We start from the raw sequence: 25,000 nt of genomic DNA, 5'->3' as shown, positions 1-25,000 counted from the left end.
AATCACTTGTTTTCCATTGTAAAGTATATAATTGAAAGTGGACTGTTGGTAATTGTTTACGAAGTTACTACAACCCTTCGAGATTTAGTCCCAGTTACTCCAACCAGTCCATGGGATCCACAAAAATCTTCATATGAACCAAAAACCCTCCTACCCATTTACCCGTGAGACCCCTACCTGACCACTGTATTTTGGTCTCGGGGGATCTACCTCCCATACCCACCCACCCCAATTGCTGTCGACTAATCTGTGTGTGGCCTTTGTCATAACCTAAATTCTTCACATCTTGTTATTCTTTGCCAGATTATTTCATGCATGAATATTTTTTCGCCTTTCTTTGATTGTGTCATTAGATTTTCCTGTAAAAGTATTCCAAAGTATTATGATTTGCACAACTTACTTATCATCTCACAAAGAAAATACCATGGATGAATAGTGTTATTTACTGTCACTCTCCATTACAAGCAAAATTTACCTTGTACCATATGGCAGTGTGAAACTGAAACAATACTGTCGTATCTTCCTACAATATCTGATTACACTATTATCCTTCACTTGTGCTAATTAATTTGGTAAAGGTTTACAACTGGCCCACATCCACCACACTAGATCCCCAACTCAAACTAACAAACACATGTACTCTATCCTAAATATGCAAACTACCATAAAGATTCCCTATGAATGAAAAACATTCCTAACTTGTGAGCTTTTTCGGAGGTTTACCGCCATGCAGTTGATTACACCTTATAGAATGAAAAAACATGATTTTCATTTACCCTTTGCATCCAGCTACTTTGCTGTGTGGTCCAAAATCCTGGCATTAACCTTACTTGAGTGATCTCTTCCTGGTGTGTGGCATGTAAGCATGGCCCTCATGAACACAAGATTGCTTACCTCCCGTTTGCTGTGTTCTCTTTCTACATAAGCAATTCTCTCTCTTTATCTCTCCCCCTCTCCCTCTCCCCCTGCCATTTTTCAATATCTATATTTCTCTTTTGATGGTAAAAGACTATATTCCTTGCACAGACTCCATGGTATCTCTATAGCTTGTCTTTCTTTAATACATCCTGCGCTGTTAGTCACTCAGGGTAAAATAAAATCCTGAGCCTGGAAGTATTGTCCTCCCTGGAGCTGGTGTTCTTTCAGGTATGGCTCAGGGATGTTACATTCCACATTTGTTTGCCTATGGAAGTAATGCTAGATCTCCTCCTTAATTGCCTACTAATCACCCTCCAAGAGCTTTGTGCACTTGTGGCAGGTCATTCCTGTCACCTCAGCCTTCAGCCAAATTTTTCATTAGAGCATATTCACATCACCCTGGCCCTTAGTCAATTTGTAGCCAAATTTTTTCATGACTTGATGGTCACATCACCCAAATCCAAGGATTTATAATAAAGCATGCATTAGTCTATACTTTAACTATTGAGTTATATACCACTGAAGCATTGTTTAATTTTTGGTATCTTAACATTTTTTCCTTCCCCAACTGTATTTGTAAATTGTATATGGTGTTATAAATAAGGACTTTTTTGGAAAACAAACATACAGATGTAGACCCCCATAAATGGTAATATAAATCTGACAGGAATATGTATTTCCCTTTGTTGTTGTTTTTGTGTGAAATACATACACACAAATGGATCAACAAGTCCTCAGCCACCAGGAGTAAATTAGAAAGCCTATTTACCCTCTCCTATTGTAGGTTCAAAAAGATTTTCCAAAATGAGTATGTTATAAAGCACATTTTATACATATAGTCTTATAATAAGGATAACAAATGACAAAATATAAATTATTTTTGCCCATAATAGACATCTGATTAGTGTATGGGCAACAGTTTCAAACATTTTCTTGCATTTAATGCAAGTGGCCTGGGCCACTATGAATACAACCGGGGAGAGAGGGCCTTCATATTGGGAAACACCTGGTGGCATTGAGTTAATATAATCTTTCATTGGTTGCTAAAGTTTTATAGCCAGGCATGCCTATAGTCGTCATGAATAAATCATCATGATGGGTAATTCATTGATAGTGTTTAGGGATTTATGTAGGTTTTTGTACACAAGGTTCATGTGAAGATAAAGTAAAATAAAATATAGTACAATACACAGGAACTTAAATGGCACCTAGAAGTTGGCTTAATCTACAGAAGGGAGGGTAAATGGTAGAATCACAGGTTCCAGTATTGCTATATCTGGATACACCAGCAATTTCTATTTATGTGAAGGTTTTCACGTTGCACTCTGTGGCTTCTTGTATTGCTTAAAAAAAAAATGATTTGAGAATAAGATGTGCAAAAGGCAATTCATTGGTCGTTTTGCCTGTTTTCTTATCCTCCTCATCCTCCTTCTTATCCTCCTCATCATCCTCATCCTCCTTCTTATCCTCCTCCTCCTTCCTCCTCCTCCTCCTCCTCCTCCTCCTCCTCCTCCTCCTCCTCCTCCTCCTCCTCCTCCTCCTCCTCCTCCTCCTCCTCCTTCTCCTTGTCCTCCTCATTCTCCTCCTCCTATCCTTCTCCTCCTTTCCTCCTCTCCATCCTCTTCCTTCCATTCCTCTCCTCTCTCCTCCTCTCTCCTATTCCATCTCCACCTTTTCCTCTCCTCCTTTCCTCTCCTTTCCTTTCCTCCCTCCTATTCCTCTCCTCCTTTTCCTCCTCCTCCTTATTCCTTCTTCCTCCTTGCTCCTCCTCCTCCTATTTCCTTTCTCCTCCTTTTCCTTCTCCTCCTATTCCTTCTCCTCCTTTTCCTCCTCCTCCTCCTATTCCTCCTCCTCTTTCCTATTCCTTCTCTCCTCCTATTCCTATTCCTTCTCCTCCTATTCCTTTCCTTCTCCTCCTATTCCTATTCCTTCTCCTCCTTTTCCTCCTCCTCCTCTTCCTATTCTTTCTCCTCCTTTTCCTCCTCCCTCCTCTTCCTATTCCTTCTCCTCCTCCTCCAATTCTGCCAGGAGAATGTAATGTTTGCAGTAGTATTGTTTTGTGAAATGTTTCTAGGAAAGATTGCTTTGCAAGTGCTTAGCAACCCAGGAATTGGTAAAGCTTTTGACCTTGCCTGATTTTTTAACTAATACTATCAATATCAATGCTGTTATCATTACAGTAATATTATAGTTATTATAATGTTATTACATTACTAGTAGCAGTAAGAGATATTATAAAAAATTAAGGAAAAGGGTAAACAAATGAGATAGCACTACTAATTGTCTCAGTAATGATCAGTATTTGTAGAGCCATCTGTGTGTAAAAACAATGAATAAACTAAACTCACCGTGGACATGGCATGTAAGTGGCATTGGCTTACTGATTCTCATGAGTGAATATCTGTATACTTTTTCTTTAAAGTTTGCTTTTATACTGCCAACATAATCCAATGTTGGCAAATATGGCAGTGTGCAAGGCAGTAATCAAGATTGCCTGGTGTGCGATTATAACTTGGGTTTTGAAAAGTTCTTTAGATTGGTATTCTGGTATAATGCCAGAAAATATTTGGTCTTACACATAATCAAAATTGGATTACATTTCATTCCACAATTTATCACTTATTACTATTTGTTATGAGAGTATTTTTCTTGCATTTTTCCTTCCATTTGAAAAATGTAATCCTTGTAGCACATCCAAGCTTCATTCATAGTGATTTTATTTTTAGGAAGATGTAGGAGTGCTTGTAAAAATGACTAATTACATTATTAGAATATCATGAACAAGGCTGAATTAACTTCTGTATATATGGTTTCCTCAAAGTTTCTCTGACTAATTGCAGACATAACAATGATGGTGCCTGACGTGCGATGGACAATGGGCTTGTCCCTTCTGGTGTTGTTAGGTGTCATAGGAAGCTCCAGCGGTGTCACCATTATGAGCATCGACTTTGGATCAGAGTGGATAAAGGTTGCTGTTGTAGCGGTAAGTAGCTGTTGATGTTCTAGCTTCTTGGCATGATTGAAATAATATGTAACTTGTCACATTTGTAAGTTTTAGGAGAAAAGAATGAGGCACATGCTATTGCTCTTTCAGCCGGGAGTCCCCATGGAAATAGTCCTAAACAAAGAGTCTAAAAGGAAGACCCCAGGAGCCTTGTCCTTCCGAAATGGAGAGAGAACCTTTGGAGAGGATGCCTTAACAACTGGTATTCGCTTCCCAGCAAATAACTACTTCTATCTCCTTGACTTGCTGGGAAAGAAAATAGACAACCCTATTGTGGAACTGTATAAAAAACGGTTTCCCTTTTATAACATTGAAGCTGATCCTGAGAGAGGAACTGTTGTATTTAGACATAATGAGTAAGTATTACTTCATGGCAGGGATACGGAAGAGTGAACAAATCACAATTATGTAGCATTGTGAAAATTAATTATTACTCTCCTTTAGTTGAAAAACTAAAGGTGAATAAGATTTCGCGTAAAAAAGGCGATGAAAATCAGACCATTCTACCTATGACCAGAAATCAAGGCTTGGAATTTTGTCATTACAGTAAAAAAAAAAAAAAAACATAGAATACATTGCCTAGAAGTTGTCTTCGCATGATAAAGAGTGATCCCAAATCATGAGCTATAGATATATTTTCACTTCTGTCTATTATGTTAAGTAATTTTTTTTTTCCTGCCAGTGACACAATTTACACAGTGGAGGAGTTGATAGCTCAGATGTTGGCCTATGCCAAAGACATGGCAATGTCCCACACTGAGCAAAGGATAAAGGACTGTGTAATCACAGTCCCTCCCTTCTTCAACCAAGTTGAGCGTAGAGCCATGCTGACTGCAGCTGAGCTGGCTGGACTGAAGGTAGGAGAATCAACAGCATGTTACCCTTGTATTTATCAAATTTGATAACTAATTTGGGGTATTATTTATCATCACATGAAGTTGTGGGAATGAGACAGAATTTCCCAACATTACATGTGCCATAAGGGGATGAAAACTGTTCTATGTATTATCTTTACTTTGATTAGGTTCTGTCCCTTATGTCGACCAATGCAGCAGTTGCCCTGAACTATGGTATGTTCAGACGAAAAGAGATCAATGCTACAGCCCATAACATCCTCTTCTATGACATGGGAGCCTCTTCAACCATAGCAACCATTGTCTCTTACCAGACGGTTAAAACAAAGGACAGAGGATACACTGAGACCAATCCACAAGTCACTGTACTAGGGTTAGGGTAAGTTTTACTGCAGTTTGTTTAAACTGAGCTGTATTATGGCAATTCAGGATTCAGTTTGTATTTAAAGAAATCTAATCCTATAAGTGGAAGGAATATAACAGTCCAATGTTTTACATAAATTGATGTATTTGTTAAATCAGCATCTCGCATCAAGTTCTACAGTTTGCTATGAATTTTCAGTTATGATCGTACATTAGGCGGGCTGGAAATGCAAATGCGCCTCCGGGATTATTTAGCCAAGAAATTCAATGAAGTAAAGAAGACTCCAAACAATGTTTTGGAATCTCCCCGTGCACTGGCTAAGCTCATGAAGGAAGCTGGCAGATTAAAGAAAGTCCTCTCTGCAAATTCTGAACATCTGAGTCAGGTCAGTGAAGATGTTGCAAGATGATGAGAGGATAGGTGTGCATGATAAACCCCAAATACACCACATGTTCTTTGATATGAAACATAATTTTGTAACTTGCTTTTGAAATACAGATAGAGGGACTTCTTGATGAAGAAGACTTTAGGCTACATGTAAGTCGAGAAGAATTTGAGGGGCTCTGCACAGAATTGTTTGAGAGGGTTCAAGCTCCTATTGATGCTGCACTGATTTCTGCTGCCATGGACATCTCAGCAATTGATCAAGTAAGCAGTAGCTTCAGTAACATTTTTTGCAGCATTTCTCTGGCAAACTGCAAAATACTTGGCCTTGGCAAATTCTGAATGCTAAAGATTATTGATTATGAACATTTTCAGTTTTAATAATATTGTTTTTTGTATTTTCAGTCCAAGGTTCATCATAGATTCTTTTAATTATTCCCTATCCTTTCACCCCAACAGTTCATCATTGTTGGAGGTGCAACCAGAATACCCAAAATTCAGTCTATCCTGCAAGGAGTTTGGGGTCGAGAGCTTGGCAAAAACATCAATGCTGATGAAGCCGCTGCAATGGGGGCAGTCTATCGTGCAGCTGACCTTGGTCAGGGCTTTAAGGTTAAGAAGTTCCATGTAAAAGAAGCAGTTGTCTTCCCTATTGAGGTAACTAGTCACCTGTTCAAGTTTGATAAGCAGCAGGTTCATTAAGCTAGGGATAGCTAGCTCTATTGATGTTACTTCAGGAGCCTTTATCTTTTTGCATGCTTTCATTTTCATGTAATTTACTAATGCTGTTTGTATTTTCAGCATGTGTACAGAAATCTTCTAAATGTATTTTCTTATGATGTTTGGATAATTAACAAAAAGGATCTTGGTATGCATTCAAAATATTGAAATTTGTAAAAAAAAAAAAAATCTGGTTCCATGAATAACTGCAAATTATGAGGTTTCTCGAATTTTTGTAGCAATTGATAGGTCAAGAAATATATATGTCAACATAATAGGTCTGAATATATAATTTGCTTGAAAATCAATCAAAACAGAACTTTTTTGTATCAGTTGGGTTAGAGAAAATTCAACCTCTTTTTCACTTTCCTAAAATGTAGATACATGCCAAGTATGATTACACGTTGAGAGAGAAAGAAGGCTTCTTTGAAGGAATCCTTAAGAAGGTTTTGCATTTGGTGAGAGAGGAAATCATCTTTGGATTAATGTGTGGAGTTTGCTTTTATCATATCAGGTGTTGGTACAAATTATTGCTTGATTTGTGACAGGAATGAATAATTGCAAAGACAAGCTACCAATGCCAAGGGAAGATAAAAACAGGATTAAATGGAAGGAGTATTGCTCTATGTGCAAATAGAATTTTACCTTTAGTCAGTGGAATTTAGATGTTATAAGGTAGTCTAAAATAATGAATGGTAGATAGATGTGAATAAAGCAGTTTCTAAATGTCTAGATATTTGTAAATAAGCTGATTTTTATTGAATTTTTAGTTTAAGGATATATTTAGGGAAGTAGGAATTTCAAAGACAAGGGGATTCTTTATTCCTTTGTGTTTATTTTGATATATGCATATTTTTGGAAATTGTCTATTCCACTGAAAACAGTCCAAAATAACCTTTCTCTCAAATGTATATATGATAGAGAGACCATAGGAACACCCAGAGAGACTGACTGACTAATGCAGTCTGAGACACACAGATTGAGGCATATTAACCCATTGCCACCAGGGATGGCATGTATGTACATGTCATGCCCACTGTAGGTTTAGTCTATTAATTGTATTCACACATAGATGGCTCCACAAGTGCTTAGTCACCAAGAGTCATTATCAATCCTGCTTCTCTCACCTGTTTACCCATTTCCTTGATTTTCAGAAATATTACTTTTTATTTAGTGTTGTTAACCCAATGCTGCTGGGTGGTTTCCCTATACGAAAGCCCTCTCTCTCCCGGGTTGTGTTCATAGTGGCACAGGCCATACTGCTGGGGGATCATGTTATCACCCTAGCATGTGCGAAATGACCACACATGGCCCCGAAAAATGGGACTGGCACACTATGTCATATATGCACATGCCACCCAGAGTATAGTCCACGCATGCCATGGCATATAAGTATATATCACTTGGCGGCAACGGGTTATTGAACTGTGATAGTTATAGTATCAGTGATACTAATACCAGCAATTATATTGAAAGCATTAGAAAAAAAAAATCTGAAAACTCGAGGAAAGGGAAGGCAGGTTAGGTCATGTAGATCTACTAATCGACTTCTTGGTGGCTAAGCATTTGTGGAGCCAAGTATATATAGATACATTCCACAAGCTACAATAGTGAACACCACCTGTTCTTAGTAGCATTGGTTAGAACATGGTGTGACTGGCAGACAAATTGAGACACAGGAGGAGAGCATGTGAAAATGTACCTTACCTTTATTTTATTGCATGAGACTTGCCTATTGCTAATAGGAATTGTACAAGCATATGAAATAATATATAGTGAAAGCTTCAAAAGCAGTTTCCATTTATTTACTGGTGAGGGTCAAGATAACTTTAGTTATCTCATTCATGTAATACATGTTAGCACTTCTGATGTGAGGTGGCACATACTTTTAAGCATGCAATCTTGTTTTGTGCATAGATAAGTGTTCCTTTTGCCTCTAGTCAGTGCACCCTTTGTCCTTAAATCATGCACAGTGTTGTGGTTTATTGTGATTGTAGTTAGTTGCAAATCATAATAATTTCTGTAATGACCCATGATAAGTGAAAAATACTTTCACTGAAATTAGTAAAAACTTTGGCCAGTTGTATGTATTATAATAAAAGAAAAACATGAGGATAATAGACTGCAGTTCATTATGATGTAGTTGAAAATGTAGTTATTTTTTTCTGGAGACTGAATTGTTCTTATAAACATAATGACCAAGTAGGAATCTTTTGAATGTCCATCATATTTTTGATTGTACATGCTTTCCTCCTCCACAATTATTTTTCAAGGTAGACTATGATACATATACAGAAGTAGGTTGAGTTTGACTACTAGAAACTCTTAATTCCTATATTTATAAAATTGTACATCCTTGTTTTACCTCATCCTAGATGTAGTACAATTTTGGACTGAGTGAATTCTTATAAAAGTCATATATTAGACTATGGTTATTGTAATTGGGTCACCCATGTGTTGAGGACCAAATATTTAACCTTTTACTGATCTCCACATGCACCTGGTTCAGGTTGACTTTGAGCGCCAGGTGGAGAATGATGATGGCTCCACCTCGACCAAGGTGGTGAAGCGCTCCCTCTTTGCTTTTGGCAACAACTACCCACAGAAGAAGGTTATGACTTTCAACAAGCACACTGCAGACTTTAGCTTCTATGTCAATTATGGGGACCTTTCTCACCTCTCTAAGGAGGAGCTCAGGTGAGTGCAATTTAGTTTTCATGTGTCTGCTTCACTTCTGCCTTATTTTTTTTCTATTTCTGTTCCCATTCCTTTTTACCCATTATCATCTGTTAATTATCCTGGCTGTCATCCTCCTCTCCCATTATTATCATTTCTTTTTCCTGTCTGTCTCTTAGTTTTCTTCCTTCTTCCTTCTGTCCTTGTCTTCCTTTTCCTTTTCTTTCTCTTCTACTCTCCTCTGCTTCACTTTCATTTCACCTTCATTATCCCCCTCCTTTTCTTGTTTTTTTCCTTTTTGTCAATTTTTTTTCCTTGTTCCAAACTCTCCATTGTTCCAAACTTTCCAGACTTGCTTTTTATATTTTGGAAAAACTAAATCTCGAAAAGCATATAGACAGGATCACTGTTATAAAGATGGTTGTGTAATAATTTAGTAACATGAATCCCTACTTTTTTTTTGTGTGTGTGTACATGCAAATAAAGGATCTCCTTTTAATAGGTTATCCCACTAAGCCTTGCTTTTACTGAAGCATGCATTTCCCTTCATTACAGGAATGCTAATGCAGAGAATGTCTCTCATGTGCTGGTCTCAGGAGTGACCTCTGCCTTCCAGAAGCATCAGCAGGAGGGCAGTGAGCCCAAGGGCATCAAGGTATTTAATCACTGATACTGCTGAATTTGTTAGAATTTGATTGTGAATAGTATTTTTCTAGGTCCTTTTTAGCACACATCTTAATTTTTTTCTGTGCTTTAAGTATTCCTTTAGTGGTTTTATTTTGAGATTAAGAGGCAGCCTTTAATGAACTAGCTATTTTCCATATCACAGGCTCATTTCAACATGGATGACTCAGGAGTGCTGGCTCTGAGCATGATGGAGGCTGTATTCGAGAAAAGCGTGCTGGTAGAAGAAGACAAACCCAAAGAGGAGGAATCAACGCTTTCAAAACTTGGTAGCACCATCAGTAAGCTCTTTGCAGGTGAGGGGTATGGCATGGCAGGGAAGTCAGGAGGTAAATGGTTGAAATTAGTGATATGTAGATAAACTATTGAATACTTTTGCTGATATGAACCAAAAAAGATAAAAGAAATACATATAAATATATGCACATCTGAATAAAGAACTTGTTTATGTGTATGTTTGCTCAGGCATGTATTCTTTATAGATATATTTTTTATTTAGAATACATTGGTAAATTTCATGTTATAAAGACAAAAGAATCCTGACTTCTTTGAGGTGGCTGTGATTTTGCACTTGGGAACAAAGTAGTTACTCTGTTATCACAAGCTATTTCATCTTCTTAATCTGAATGGTCATAGAGGTTTAATTCAGATTTCCCTTTGTCATTATCTTTCATTGTGGGCATGTGCTGACTATTGTATATTTGATATTTTTCCTGAGGAGGAGGTTGATCATGCTGTCCCCTCCACTTCCAAGTGCACCACCACTCATTGTTCCTAGTATCTGAACCACCAGTTTTGACTTTTGTGTCCAAAAACTTATTAATACAAGTAGGAAGTATATCTATCAGATACAAGAGATAAAACAGGTGGTCTGCATATTGGCAATGCTACAGCGGTGAACTAGGAAACAGGAGTGACTGCTTTCAGATGTGGAGTTTTTGGGACCTTTTTACTTTCTCATTATATAATTACAATTTTTTTTCTTTTGTGTAGTAGATAGACGTAGAGATAATTTGTGAATTGATATTAAGGAAAGGAGTTTCCAAATCTTAAATTAAAAGCAAGAATGTAAAGGAGAAAAATACCCAAAGAACCAATAGTTAAAAAGTTACTTTTTTAGTGACATCACTTATTTAAAGTGATATTTTGATAATTCTTGGGTTTGTAATCAAGTTTTGGTTTACCTGTGATGGTAAATTCTGTAAACTATCTCTGTTTTATTAATTTGTTGTTCATCAGGAACAGAACAAGAACGGGAAGGTGGAGAGAAAGAAGAAAGTGAAGATGCAGAGGGCAAGGAAAACAAGACAGAAGAAGACAACACAGAAAAGGAGCAAGATGGCGATAATCAGGCAAAGAAAGAGAACAAGGAAGACAAGAAAGATGACCAAAAGACAGACAGGAAAGAGAAAGAGGAGGATGAGAAGAAATCAGGCACAGACAAGAAGAAGGAAGGAGAGAAGGAGCTGAAGCCAAAGCAGGTCACAGTCAAGGAGGAGCTGAACATGACCATCACCTACCTGGACGTCCCAGAAATGACGGAGGAACAAGTGGCTGCTTCCAAGAAAAAGTGAGTTAGGGAAAGCTTTGATCCTGAATAAGTTTTGATAGCATTTTTTGCACCTCCATTGTCTTCCTTTAAGTTATTACAAGTAAATTAGAAAATAAAGAAATGTGCCAGACCTTAAAAAGAACCCAAAAATTATTGTTTTGCAGTTTTTATCTTATTTTATTTATTTATTTATTTATTTTTTTTTTGGGGGGGGAGGGTCAGGGTGTAATCCTCATATATTTATTTATTTATTTATTTATTTATTTAAACTTTTTATTCTATTTTCAATGGAATGAATTATTTTCTTAAACTTTTTTAGTAGTTTAACCTTTCAGTGACTGATGGTGTAATATTACTTCCTGGTAAGGGAAGGCAGGTGACGTAATCTTGTCTAAATTGCTTTCTTTATCTCCAAGTACCTTTGAAACCTAACTGGAAGTTTTTTAAAGGTTGGAGGACATAAATGCAGCTGAACGTGCTCGGCATGAGAGGGAAGCTGCGCGCAACAACCTGGAGAGCTACATCCTGGATGCACAAGACAAGCTCTATCAGGATGACTATGAACAGGCCTCCACGGATGAACAAAGGGCAGCCATCAGGGAAATGTGCTCAACGGTAGGTACTCCTCTTGGATAGAAAGTGCCTTCCACACAAATGTTAGCATCCTGGGATGGCAAGAATACTTCTTTACATATAGATGGCTCCACACTTACGAGTCAGTTACTAGTCCTACATGTCTCATCTGTTTACTTTTTTCCATTATTTTCAAGTTTTTTTTTAATTTTTTTTATAATATTGTTAATAATAGTTCGTAATTGATATGTCGTTTTTTAAATATTTTCATATTAAATTTTCTGTAATACATCCTGCACTGAAGGTCATGGTGGGCAAGAATAGTATCCCGAGTATGGAAATAGTGTCCTGCTTGAAGCTGGTGCTCTTCCAGGCATAGCTCTTTGATTGTACATTCCACACATGTTTACCAATGAAAAGTATGCAGGCTTTGTGCACTCATGACAAGGCATTGCCGTTACCCTGGCTCTCAGCCTTTTCTTTTTCTTTTCTTTTCTTTTCTTTTTTCTTTTCATTCCTTTTTCTTTTTTCTGTGTTTTTTCTTTTCTTTTTCTCATTTTCTCATTTTCTCTTTTCCTTTTCTTTTTTCTCCTTTCCTTTTCCTTTTTCCCTTTTTTTCTTTTCCTTCCTTCATATTTCACCCATTCTCTAGTATTAGAGAAATAAAAAACTCTTTCTTGATGACCAAGCACTTGTGGGGCCATCTATATACAAAACTGCAGCAGATAGTACTTACCTGGCAGTAATGGGTAAATTTTGTTGCTGAGAATAAAATTTCTTTTGAAACTGAGGACAAAGAGTGATTTTATGTCTTGTGTGTGCTAGTGTGTGCACATACATACATGTGTGTCTTTTAGCATGAATTTGTTTTGTTTATTTTTGTTTAAGAAAATACATAAATAAATAAATAAATTTTTCAAAGAATTTTTTAATAAGATAAAACGAAAAAAAACACATGAAAGTTATTAATGTTTATCTGAATCATTTTATTTCTTTTATATTCTATTGCTATATCATCATTGTATGTGTACGCTTAGTATTTTTTGCATTATTTTTATTATTATCTTCTCTGCCTCTCAGCTTGATGAGTGGATCTACGATGAAGGAGCAGATGTGGAGGCTTCTGTCTACAAGGAGAAGTTAAAGGAGCTCTCTAAGCTGTTTGAGCCAATCAAGCAGCGTGTGTTTGAGCACCTCAACCGGCCGGAAGCTGTCCAGGCAAGAACTGAAACAATTTTGATATATTTGTCTCTCTTACTAATCTGTGCACTCTGTTTAGGCCTTGTGCATTATTGGGACCAAAAGTTAAAGGTAGACTTGCACACACGTTCACACGAAGCCAGAAAAAAGGGCAGCCACGATAACTTTTTCACCCGCTTTTTTGCACTGCAAACCCACCTCTGGTCTTGCTTGTCCCTTTTTATAGAATACCTCAAGGGCAGAGGCAGAGTTCTTAGGAGGAACATGAGGGCTGTTGATCCCTCAGCTTGGCAAACTAACCGAAAACCACCCGCGGATGCAAAGTTGCGTAATCGTGCTTCACGAAATCAAAGGAATGAAAGATAGTACTTTCTCCATTCCCTCTTTTTATTTTCCCCCCTCCTCCTTCCCTTCATTCCTTCCTGTGCTAGACAAGATTCAAGTGTGATTGCTGTAAATATTAACATAGTTGTAAAGATGTTGCTTAGATGTACATATATTTTTAGCACATTTGATAAAGACATAAGCAGTATGTAAATATTTTGACTAAAGTGAAATAAAAAGCTATTCAGTTTATATAGTTTTCATATCCCATATCAGTATACCATTAAATTGTAAATTCATCATATTGAAAAGAAGGAAGATGGAGAAGTTTAGCACAGGAAGGAATATCAGATATGCGTGAAAAGTTACCAATAACCATTCATCTCCCGTTAGCTTTCGACTCTCTTCTGGCTTGCATACTTCTTGGATGATCACTAGTTTTCCTTTGCTCTGGCTGTTTTTCCACTTTTGTTTGAGCTGGGGACTTGCACATCATTTCTGTATTAGATCAGGGCCTCAGGCTACATTACATAGGTTCAGAGATTAACAACTATTGTCAATGCAGTTCCCCATACTTCTGCTTCCTCATGCTTTCTTTATACTTCTCCTTTGTGAAATGCTTTGCCCAGGGTTGCTGGACTAATTTTGCAGAGGAATAGGGTTCATTTATTTCTTTTCCTTATTTTCCCCCTTTTTGCTCTACTTCTTGTACTCTTCCTCTTTTTCTTTTGTCTTTTCTTTTTCCTCCTCCTCCCCATTCTCATTTTATTCCTTTATCTTTCCTTTTCTCCTCCTCCTTATTCTTTTCTCTCTTTCCTCCTCCTCCTTTTTTTTCTTTTTCTCCTTCTCTTTCTTCTCCTTCTCCTTCTCCTTCTCCTCCTCCTTCTTCTCCTTCTCCTCCTTCTTCCTTCTCCTTCTCTCCTTCTCCTCTCCTTCTTCTCCTTCTCCTTCTTCTCCTTCTTCTTCTCCTTCTCCTCCTCTTCTTCTCCTTCTCCTTCTCCTCCTTCTCCCTTCTTCTCCTTCTCCTTCTTCTCCTTCTCCTTCTCCTTCTTCTTCTTCTCCTTCTCCTTCTTCTCCTTCTTCTTCTCCTTCTCCTCCTTCTTCTTCTCCTTCTCCTTCTCCTCCTCCTTTCCTTCTCCTTCTCCTCCTTCTTCTTCTCCTTCTCCTCTTCTTCTTCTCCTTCTCCTCTTCTTCTTCTCCTTCTCCTTCTTTCTTCTTCTCCTTCTCCTCCTTCTCCTTCTCCTCCTTCTCCTTCTCCTTCTCCTTCTCCTTCTTCTCCTCCTTCTTCTCCTTCTTCTCCTTCTCCTCCTTCTTCTTCTCCTTCTCCTTCTTCTTCTCCTTCTCCTTCTCCTTCTTCTCCTTTTCCTCCTTCTTCTCCTTCTCCTTCTCCTTCTTCCTCCTCCTTCTTCTCCTTCTCCTCCTTCTTCTCCTTCTCCTCCTTCTTCTCCTTCTCCTCCTTCTTCTCTTTCTCCTCCTTCTTCTCCTTCTCCTTCTTCTCCTTCTCCTCCTTCTTCTCCCTTTTCCTCCTTCTCTCTCCTTCTCTCTTCTCCTTCCTTCTCTCTCTCCTTCTCCTCTTCTTTCCTTCTCCTTCCTCCTCTCTCTCCTTCTCCTCCTTCTTCCTTCTCCTCCTCCTCTCTCTTCCTTCTCCTTCTTCTCCTCTCTTCTCCTTCTCCTCCTTCTCTCCCTTCTCTCCTTCTCCTCCCTTCCTCTCTCCTTCTCCTCCTCCTTCTTCTCCTTCTCCTCCTCCTTCTTCTCCTTCTCCTCCTCCTTCTTCTCCTTCATCTTCTTCCTTCCTCTTTTCATTCCCATTTATTTTGTACTTTTCTACTCCCCTTTCCACAATTTGAAATAAGATCGGAAAACTGGCAGAATTAATAACAATACTCAAGTACTAACCAACTACCAGACTACCATACTATTTTTAAGAGGATCTTCTAAAGAAAATGAAAAAGAGGGAAAAAGCAGAAAAAAATTGAGGGAGGAAGAACGGGAAGAGAGATAGATAGCCTAGAGATAAGAAAGAGGGGAATGGAGAAAAGTGAGTGATAATTTAAATTCAATTCAAATTCAAATTTCAAATTTCAAAATGATAGATAGAGAAAAGAGAAGAGACAGATAATGATTGATAAATAGAGAAAGGAGAAGAGACAGATAATGATTGATAATAGAGAAAGGAGAAGAGACAGATAATGATTGATAGATAGAGAAAGGAGAAGAGACAGATAATGATTGATAAATAGAGAAAGGAGAAGAGACAGATAATGATTGAATAGAGGAGAAGGAGAAGAGACAGATAATGATTGATAAATAGAGAAAAGAAAAGAGATAATGATTGATAGATAGTTACAGAAATGAGAAGACAGATAATGATAGATAGCTAGAGAAAAAAAGGAAGACCAATATCTAGGGCTCCAGTTTTAGTTGCTGCTCATCCGTAGGCCTTGACGGACATGATGAACAAGTCTTCTGAGTTTGTGCAGCGAGCCAGAGATGCACCCCCAGAGCAGCAGTTCTTCACAGATGTGGAGATCGACACCATGGATAAACTTATTGTGGATACCCAGGTTTGACATTTTAACGTTTTCCCAGAGTATTTTAAAATGTTAATTTTTAAGTACCGGTTGTACCTCGCTAGTCTGGTAAGCATAGGACGGACACATGCTGATATGATTGTGCAGTTGTAAGTACAGTCAGATTAAAGTAAGAGATTGGTCTTCTAAAAAGATCTTCAGTCTTGAGTTGTTACCCCCATTGCCTTTCTTCACCATGGAGACAAATAACATTTAGAAAGTTTAATCTTAGTAATTTGTAATTTGTATGTCTAAGGTAGCCAGAAATTAAAATCTTTGTATGTAAGATGCTAAACGTTTTATGCACCAAGAAATAATCTTGGTGAATGTGTACATACATTCTAGTTATGAAAGAAATTTTCATGGTTTCATTACTCCAGAAATGGCTGGAGGACAAGGAGGAGCAACAACAGGCACAGGCATCATCTGATGAACCCAAGTTGAAGCTGAGCGACATTGGGGAGAAGCTTGGAGCACTGGATCGTGAGGTAGGTTAAGTGCACAAAGTGTTGGAGTTGATGCAGCAGATGATTACTGATATCAACCAATTGCCTGTTATTTTTACAAAGCGCCAGATAGAGTTGATCAACTATTTATTCCTGTTTTTTTTTTTTTTTTTTTTTTTTTTCTTTGCAGATCAAATATCTTGTGAACAAAGCCAAGATCACCAAAGCCAAAAAAGACAAGGAAGCAGCTGAGGCAAAGGCAAAGGCAGAGAAGGAGGCCAAAGAAACCGGCAAGAAGAAGAATAACACAGACAACTCAAAGAGTTCAAAAAATAAAAGTGGAGGGGAAACTAAGCCAGACACAGAACAAAAAGATACAAATGAGAAAATTGTTACAGGTGAGTTCTTGTCAGTAGTTCTTGCTTTCCCTTATAGTCAGCCTGAGAGATGCAAAAAGGAAAATGCTTTTTGGGCTGTTGAGTACAGTATGCCTCTGTCATGTAGGGAACCTTACACATGAAAGTTACAAGAGACTTTTTTTGGTAACTCATTTCAACATTATACCAGTTGACTGATCATATCAAGAAAGCCAGTATTACATCAAACCATGTATAAATGTTATGTCCATAATTTTGTATATTGATTTTGTCTGCACATAAATGGCACATTAGCTGATTAGTAAGCCTACCAATCTCATCTGTATACACCTATCCCTGAATTTTGGCAAAAAAAAAGCTGGTGTATTTATTACTACCAATATAATAACAACATTATGAAGATGATTGTCAATAATCATAAACATTGATAATGAAAACATCATTAACTCAAAGAATAGGGTAAATAGGTGGTCAGGTAGGCATAGTAATAGGAACTTAGGTGCTGGTGATGAAGCCATCTGTTGATAAAACAAAATTACAATGGACAGTTCATGTACCCAGTACCAGTGGGTTAATTAGAGAGAATGGCACTTCTACATCAGCTGTGGTAGAACAGTCTTGTAGAAATGTGCTTTGCCCTTAATTTGATTTAGACTTTACTCTTCCAATTTGAAATGGTTACTTAACATGTTTTGGATTATGAAACCATTATTGAGAGAATGAGAGGGGGAGAGGGGGGGGATGGAGAGAAAGAGAGAAAATCACTTTTGATTATCCCCCCACAGAGGAGGAACCCAAAGTACAGGAGAATGAAGAATCACCCTACATCTTCGAAGAAGAATCGGAAGAAAATAATAGTGAGGAAGACAGAAGGAAAGAAGATATAGACGTAGAAAATGAGGAAGTTGGTGAGTCAGTTGTTTACACTAATATACACTATTGTTTTTGAATGATTAAAAGGGCTCTTTATAGTCCTTCTATATTAGGTTTGTGAAATGTAAACTTTTTTTCCTCTATTCTTTCTTCTTTTTTTTGTCAAGTTGCAAAGCTTAAGAAAGGAGAAGAATCTGTCTGCCCTCCACTGTAATGTAGTCCTTAGATATCTTGGAGTTTGGGGGAGGGAGTATCATAAATATGAAATGTGGAAGTAGAATCCAAATAGAGCACAGACTGTAACAGCTCAGACTCACAAACGGTTAATTTGAAATGCAGTATATAAGAGATCTTCTGTACTGAATTAACAATCAGTTGATAAAAGACTCATTCTCACATTCTCTTCCTATCATTCTGTCTTTCTCTCACTGAGGCTACTACTCCTTCCATTTGGCCTCTTTGTGGAGACATTAAGACCATAAGATAACACAGATTATTACATCTGCAAAACTGTAGTCCAGCAAGTCAGAACACAATTAGCATTGTTAGGTCTGCAGTAAACTGCTGTATCTCGAATTCCACTCTTGTTTCTCCAGCTCTCCCCCGTCCCCCATGGATGACTCCCCCAAACCCCATCTGGTCGTATCTGTCATCCGCCATAGTCATTTTTATCATCCACATGCTGTTCACCCACCCTGCTGGCATCAGGTGTGTTGGGAGAAATGCAACTTTGGATAACAGCAAAACATTACAGAATTGATCAGGTGGTTGAGACACAGTTTTCTACTGTGCTGTTGACTCATACATCTGGTTGACCTGATAGTCAGACATTTTTCTTTCCTTTAATTTTGCTATGTTACTTTCCAAGGATTAAGAGATTGTTTTAACGTAAGTTTTTGCCTTTTTAATCTTTATTTTTATTATTTTTAGAAGTACCCATGTGACCCATTTTAATTGCTTATCCTATTTCTTCTTCCAGATGACAAGAGCAGTCATGTAGAGTTGTGATGAGACCAGTCTTATAGAACACTCCCTGGGCAGCAGTTCTGGCACCACAAGTAAAATAATTATCAAGGTCCATTGATGCTGATACAACAGGAGTCTGTTTTCAAGATGCACTTCTACATTGGTATATGTGCAGGAAGGACAAATGGGTCTGTGTTCAGAAAAATAAAGGCCCTTGTGTATGATAAATTAACTTGTGTTGCCCTGTACCCTGGCCATGCCAAATGTGTCTCCCAAAACAGTGATTTAAGTTAGATTTCCTCCCTTGGCTACCTCTGTAAAAATAGAAGAGACAGCATTCGACAGATGGCCCTGTTACTTTAATCATACCTTCCCTCCTACTTTCAAGTGGTCATGTTGCACAATGAGCAGTCACGAAATGTGACACATACCTGTTTTTGAACACTGTTAAGTTATTAGGTGTCTGTTGTCATGAAAAGAAAAAGTATTTAAAATGTGGAATTTCTTGCCCGTTTCAGAGAAGTAAATTTTACACTTTTGATTCTCTCCTTTCCTTTTCCCCAACTCCTGAGAAGTTTGTGGAGAGACCTCTACCAGTTTGTTTGATACTGTAAGAATTGGATAAAATTATTTTAGGTATTGTTGCATCTTGCAAAGCATAAATCTGATTTACATCCAAGGCCAGTTGTATCTCCAAAACTAGAAGTTACAAGATCACTAAAGCAGCAAAACGTTTTGCAAATATTGTTGATGGTTTGAAATACTATTTTTCCAGTGTTAAAAGAGTTATCATACAACAAGAATATTGCATATTCTTTTGAATCAAGAGTGAGATTATTTATTATCTTCATAAAAGATTGTAGTAGATCTGTTTTAGTAGTGAAATGTAGGTTTATTGTAAAGATTCTGGTCCCATGCATGCTGCTGCTCTGGGAAAGTCAGGTAGTATAGAACATTCAGTTTGAAATGCAAACATGCAGATCTTTCTTGAACAAAACAGTGGTCATGTATTGGTTAAAGGGTAAACTTTTTTATTAGATAGAATTATTTGCTAGAGAACTTATTGACATTCCAGATATCTTAGTCCTTAAAAATTGAAAATTGGGCTTGTTTTGAGGCTGAAGAAGTGAAACGGTGAAATTGATTTTCAAGCTGTGTGCAAGTGTACTACGCCATGAATTGTTGGGAGAATGTATGTTTTTTCTAGAAAAGTAAAGGTAGTAGAAAGGCATTGCCCAAATGCATTTGGTGTATATAATCATTTACATTGTTTTTGATTCATAATATATTTTGCTCAAGAGGAACACCATTTTTCTCTTGTCTGTATTGAATCTTAGACAAGTGGCAAAATCATGCAATGAAACAGGTCAGTAACTATACAGATAACCAGAAATGTATAACTGCATCTTTTTACTGGAAAAATTATAAATGTTGGGTATAGTAATAAGTAGGAAGTTAGACTTCACTTTTAATTTATTTTTATCATATTCAGTGAATTTATTGACTGCATTTTCATTTACATATTTATTTACTTTTCTAGTACACTTAGCTTTTATTATTTTTATTTTCCTAAGGTATTTTCAGGGTGCTGCATGTGGTGTGATTGAGGTAATCTTTAGTTTGCTGATTGTGTGTATGAGAACTCAGATAATTCAATAAAACTGAAAAGTAATGTGAGATGTTGACTAGCAGCAGTTGCTTAAAAAATTGATGAGGAAAATTAAAAATAATATAAAGTTCTATCTATTTATAAAGGGAAGAAGGCCATGTTGCACATTTCAATGGATGAAATGATTTAAAATCCAGTAAGTAAACTTGGGAATGACTTTTACTGTACATTTCCTGCTTTTAAGAATGAAAGAGACAGATCTCACATACTTAAAAGAAAATACTCAGGCAGAACATTTCAGGTAATGTTGGGCATTCGTAAGATTACTATAAACATAACCAATGTACATCGACATTGGTTAAATTTTACTTGATACCTATGAATGATCTTAAACTATATCATTTCCTCTATCAAGTCAAAGATTAAGATATCTGCATTCTCGAATTTTACCTGTATATCATTGCCGTCTCAACTCTCAGTTTTTAAGGAAACTTAATGATGTCTGCAACATGATGATTTTGATAGTTATCAAAGTACTACTTTCTTTGTTAATCTTGTTTTTGCTCAAATTTAGCTCAACATCACATATTACTTTTCTAATGCACACAAGATTTTTAAAGCATTCTTGAAATGTGCCCTGACAATTTCTTATAGGAACACCCCTTTTATCCTTGTTTTGTTCCTTTTTTGTGTAATGGAAAAAGACTTAGTAAATACTCCCTCATACAAGCTATGTCCGTGGTTCTCATTGTCCTCTTGCTATCCCAGATTGATCCAGTTCCTACCTGGTTCCATCCTAGGCTGCCCCCATTTCCTCTCACATTCAAGGCATAGTCTAATTATTGAATTCACATTTATACAAAATGTATATTTCTGAGTTACAGCCCACTTTGGCCTCCAGCAGAATTTTTAAAAAATGGAATTGTTAATCATCATGGCTTTTATGTAGGGGTATGCTTATATCTATCCATATTCACTGTACAGGATATATCTTTTTGCGATTCCTCTTCTGACTAAAATTCTTCCCCAACTTCTCCCTGGGAATATAATTGGGATACATTCTACCATTGCTTTGTTTAGCATTTTTATATACTGAGAGAGAAACAAAAGGAAGCCAGATGTATAATGTATGTATATTAGTGTGTGTGTATATACATACATACATACATACATACATACATACATACATACATACATACATACATATATATATATATATATATAAAATATATTATATATAATATATAAAATACATACACATATTACATTTACATATTACATATACATATAATTATACGTATATATAATGTATAAATGCATTTGTATGTACACATAGGCTCGAGCTTTTTCATGGACTGTGGACGGTTGATCAAAAGCTTGTCCGGAGATTTGTAAATTCAAACAAGGGTATTGCTATTGGGGAGAGAAAACTAAAACTAAATGTATGGTAAACGGTATCCATTTGTACATATATTGATCTACAGTGATTAATTAGTGTAGGTAATGGGATTTATTAAAGCTGTAACACTCAAGCATAGCCGCTTTGTAAAGGTGGCGAGGATGAAGTGGCCGAAGTTTCTGTAGTAAAGAAGTTTCTGTAGTACTGTAATATCACAAGCATTTGCACAAGAAAAGGATATCTGTTTCTCACAGTGAGTGAAGGTGTATAATTTTCTTTATGTCGGATTGTGTTCGTTTCTTATAATAAATAAGAAGAAAATAAACCTGTTCTTCATCACCTTTGGTTGTGCAACACACAAACTTTTTACAAGATATTCTTTCGATGAAAGCTTAGGTGGCAACTGTTGCAGAATGAAACCGAAGCAGAATTCAATTGGTTATTTATAGATGCCATAAACAAAATGATACGAAGAGGAATGCAGAATTAATTCATTGATACATAGCTGGACAAGTCGGTCTAACTGAATATTAGTGGCCGTGTTTTTCATTGGCTTCATAAGCAACATCCCCAGTCCCTTGTTCGTTTTGTTGTCGTGGGGGGGGGGGGGGGGGGGGAGGGGGGGGCTTGGGAGATGCAGATTGAGGCCCAATGTAGAGGATCACACCCTACCTTTGAACTCCTTTCCCCATCCCTTGCTCGTTGTTGCTAGAGGGGAACTTAGGAGGCGGAAACTGAGGGCCAATGTAGGGATCACCCTGCCTTGGACTTCAGCCCTCACCTCAACTAATTTTGTGTGGTCTTCTCTTCTTCCTCTTTCCTTTCCTTCTCCTCTTCACCCCCTTCTGTCCTGTTATCCAAATCGTTATCTCATTTTACCATAATACTTTACCATGATGCTGTGTAACGTTTGATGCCTGGCATATTTGTTTTATCATTCTGGAAATCCACAAACATTGCCTTGCTTTACCTGGGGGCATTTTCCCCAAGCCCCACCCTACCGCTATGTTTAGTATACGCCGCTAATGACCTTAGATGTTGACGCGGCAGAAATTTTTCATCAAATAAATGAATACCTTGGACCTCAGCTCTAGCCTCCGGGCTAGTGCAGTGGTAACGTGTCGGCCTCTCATCCGAAGGGTCGGCGGTTCGCGCCCCGCCCAGGCACGAGAAGTTGCAACTGTCATCTGCAGGTTACTGCTGTGGCTGGGCACCACGGCGGGTAAGGACTAGGTTCAGCCGAGTCAGCACCAGCTGACACACGTGAGCGAGTCGGCATTAATCGACACAGGCCGGCTCCCCTCATAGTATAGCCCGGGCTTCGCATATCGGACTTATCCTTATCCTCAGCCCTCGTCCCAACTAATATTGCGTGGTCTTTTCTTCTCCCCTGTTCTTCATCCTCTTCTGTCCTACTCATTTTAATCGTTACCACATTTTTACCCTTTTCGCCATAATACTGTATCATAATGCTATATGACCTTTGATGGCTAGCACATTTGTTTTAACCATGCTGTCCATATCTCTGTTTTCCCTCACATATCCTCCCTTCACCGACCTCCCAACCTGACAGACATCCTTACAGAATCCCACACTCTGCTTTGACAACCTGTTCTTCCTCAGACGCCCATATATATCCTTCACTTGATTTAACCCCCTTGATTAATCCTACCATAACCATTCACTCATCACCTCTTTTACCCATCTTTACACTTTCCAAGACAACTAATTACTAACTTAACTCCCTCCCTACCCTTCTAATACTATACCTTCCTGTAGTGCTACATGACTTTAGAGGTCCAGCACATTTATTTTTGCTTTTAACCATTAACCACTGTTAAACCACTAATCATTCTGGGAATCCACAAGCATCGCCTTATGACAAAAAAAAATTACCTGGGCTCCGCCCCCGAGCCACACCCTATCGTTATATTTTGAATACGCCGCTAATGACCATAGATGTTGACGCGGCAGAAATTTTTCAGTATATAAAAATAATAAGCTTTAAACCAAAACATTGTCTTTATTCTTTGAAAATATATATAAACGTGGGTCTTACCTGTAACTTAAAACATCAATGAAAGAAATAGAAAAAGAAGGTGTAATTTATTTTTCTCACACGTTTATATAGCGATAAAATGGAAGCAATTAAAGGTACTGCCAACTGCTCCCCTGCAGTCCCTTGCACGTTGATGTCGTGAAGGGGAGGGGGGGTAGCTACGAGGAGGAGATAGCCAATGTAAGGGGGTCACTCCTGCCTTGGACCTCAATCCTAACGTCAGCAAATTTTTGTATGTTGCATATTTTTTTTCTCTCCCCCTTTTCTGTCCTTTTCTTCATCCCCCTCTTCTGCCCACTTATCCTAGCCGCAGTCGTGGTGTATCTCGTAGAAGTAGGACGTGTTTTAGTGCTGTCCTCACTCGTGAGAGATATCATGAATTCGTGTTTATCCGCTCCCTGGACAGGGAGCGGGTGCCTCTGGCCCTTCAGCAATTTGTCACTTCCTCCCAGGTGTTTAGTGTTGTCATATCGGGGTTCCCCTTTCCGATGTAGATATGGAAGAAAAAAGTTTTACCTCGCAAGGACCTGATGCAATGGATCCCATAAGAGGAAAGAAGCGTGGGCATGAGTGACGATGAAATGGATGCAAATGGATGGGAGGAGAAAAGGAAGAAGAACGAAGAGGTACCCGAAGCAAGAAATCAACGATGGCCGATGTGAATGACACAGGTCTGTGCCATGAGTTTCCTAGAGAAATGAAGGTGAGCCATAGACTGGGCCGGGATCACCATGATCTCGAGCCACTTATAAAGGAAGGCAGAGGGAGACCGTATCTCACGGTACGAGCAGGCGAGGCGGAACAGACCTTGCGACTCGGGATACAAGGGGAAGTAACGGCTGTCCCAAGGCTGGGGAAAAAACTCATTAAAGGGATAATTTTCCGACACCCTGACCAAACTGGACCCAGACTTCCTGTTGGACGGTGCCAGATTTGTGTGGGTGAAGAGGCACGCGTCCAGGGGCGAGGAGCGGAGTCAGCTCGTTGCCCTCCTGAAAGGGGAAGTGCCAGAGAGAGTATTCATCTCTGGAGCGGGGTACAGGAGGGTGGCACCATACGTGGAGCCGCCAGTTATGGGCCTCAAGTGTTGTCGATGGGCCACAAGTCTTGAACCTGTCAGCAGGATGCTCGATACAGGTTCTGCGGTAGAAAGCATAACTCCAGGATCTGCCGAGCCCAAAATTGAAAAGGGAGGAAGGGTTATGTCTTGCTGCTGCAGCTGCGGAAGCCCTCACAATGCCGGGTCTCTGGCATGTAGGGCAAGGCCACAATCAAAGCTTATTTCGGCGGTTCCCCCAGCAAGGAATCGCTGGAAAAGAAAAAGGCCAGGCCACCTCGCAGGCAGAGGTGCACAGGGAGGCTACAACTACAGATCCCAACGCCTGGCTGCAAGGGCCACTGCGTGTGGCGTCGTCGTCAAAGGGAAGCGATCAACCTCAGGCGACCGA

General features: G+C 38.4%; 1 protein-coding gene across 2 annotated transcripts in view; it reads left to right on the top strand.

Annotated features, from left to right (window-relative positions):
* The window catches only part of LOC119583575 (hypoxia up-regulated protein 1-like), a 20,002-nt gene extending 976 nt beyond the window's left edge, over window positions 1-19,026 (top strand). The window contains exons 2-19 of one of the 2 annotated variants that reach the window (XM_037932132.1): window positions 3,759-3,901; window positions 4,013-4,278; window positions 4,605-4,779; window positions 4,947-5,155; window positions 5,339-5,525; window positions 5,639-5,788; window positions 5,984-6,181; window positions 8,754-8,941; window positions 9,476-9,575; window positions 9,750-9,900; window positions 10,844-11,174; window positions 11,606-11,771; window positions 12,810-12,947; window positions 15,692-15,817; window positions 16,204-16,311; window positions 16,460-16,667; window positions 17,432-17,554; window positions 18,499-19,026. In XM_037932132.1, the coding sequence (XP_037788060.1) occupies window positions 3,767-3,901; window positions 4,013-4,278; window positions 4,605-4,779; window positions 4,947-5,155; window positions 5,339-5,525; window positions 5,639-5,788; window positions 5,984-6,181; window positions 8,754-8,941; window positions 9,476-9,575; window positions 9,750-9,900; window positions 10,844-11,174; window positions 11,606-11,771; window positions 12,810-12,947; window positions 15,692-15,817; window positions 16,204-16,311; window positions 16,460-16,667; window positions 17,432-17,554; window positions 18,499-18,527 (2,988 nt within the window). In that variant the 5' untranslated portion in view covers window positions 3,759-3,766 and the 3' untranslated portion in view covers window positions 18,528-19,026. The remainder of the gene's footprint in view (window positions 1-3,758; window positions 3,902-4,012; window positions 4,279-4,604; window positions 4,780-4,946; window positions 5,156-5,338; window positions 5,526-5,638; window positions 5,789-5,983; window positions 6,182-8,753; window positions 8,942-9,475; window positions 9,576-9,749; window positions 9,901-10,843; window positions 11,175-11,605; window positions 11,772-12,809; window positions 12,948-15,691; window positions 15,818-16,203; window positions 16,312-16,459; window positions 16,668-17,431; window positions 17,555-18,498) is intronic. The other variant, XM_037932133.1, reaches the window with a different exon arrangement.
* Window positions 19,027-25,000: the final 5,974 nt, after the last annotated feature.

The sequence above is a fragment of the Penaeus monodon genome, chromosome 17, assembly GCF_015228065.2.
Source record: "Penaeus monodon isolate SGIC_2016 chromosome 17, NSTDA_Pmon_1, whole genome shotgun sequence".
Classification (NCBI taxonomy): domain Eukaryota; kingdom Metazoa; phylum Arthropoda; class Malacostraca; order Decapoda; family Penaeidae; genus Penaeus; species Penaeus monodon.
This window is presented reverse-complemented; position numbering and strand designations above follow the sequence as displayed.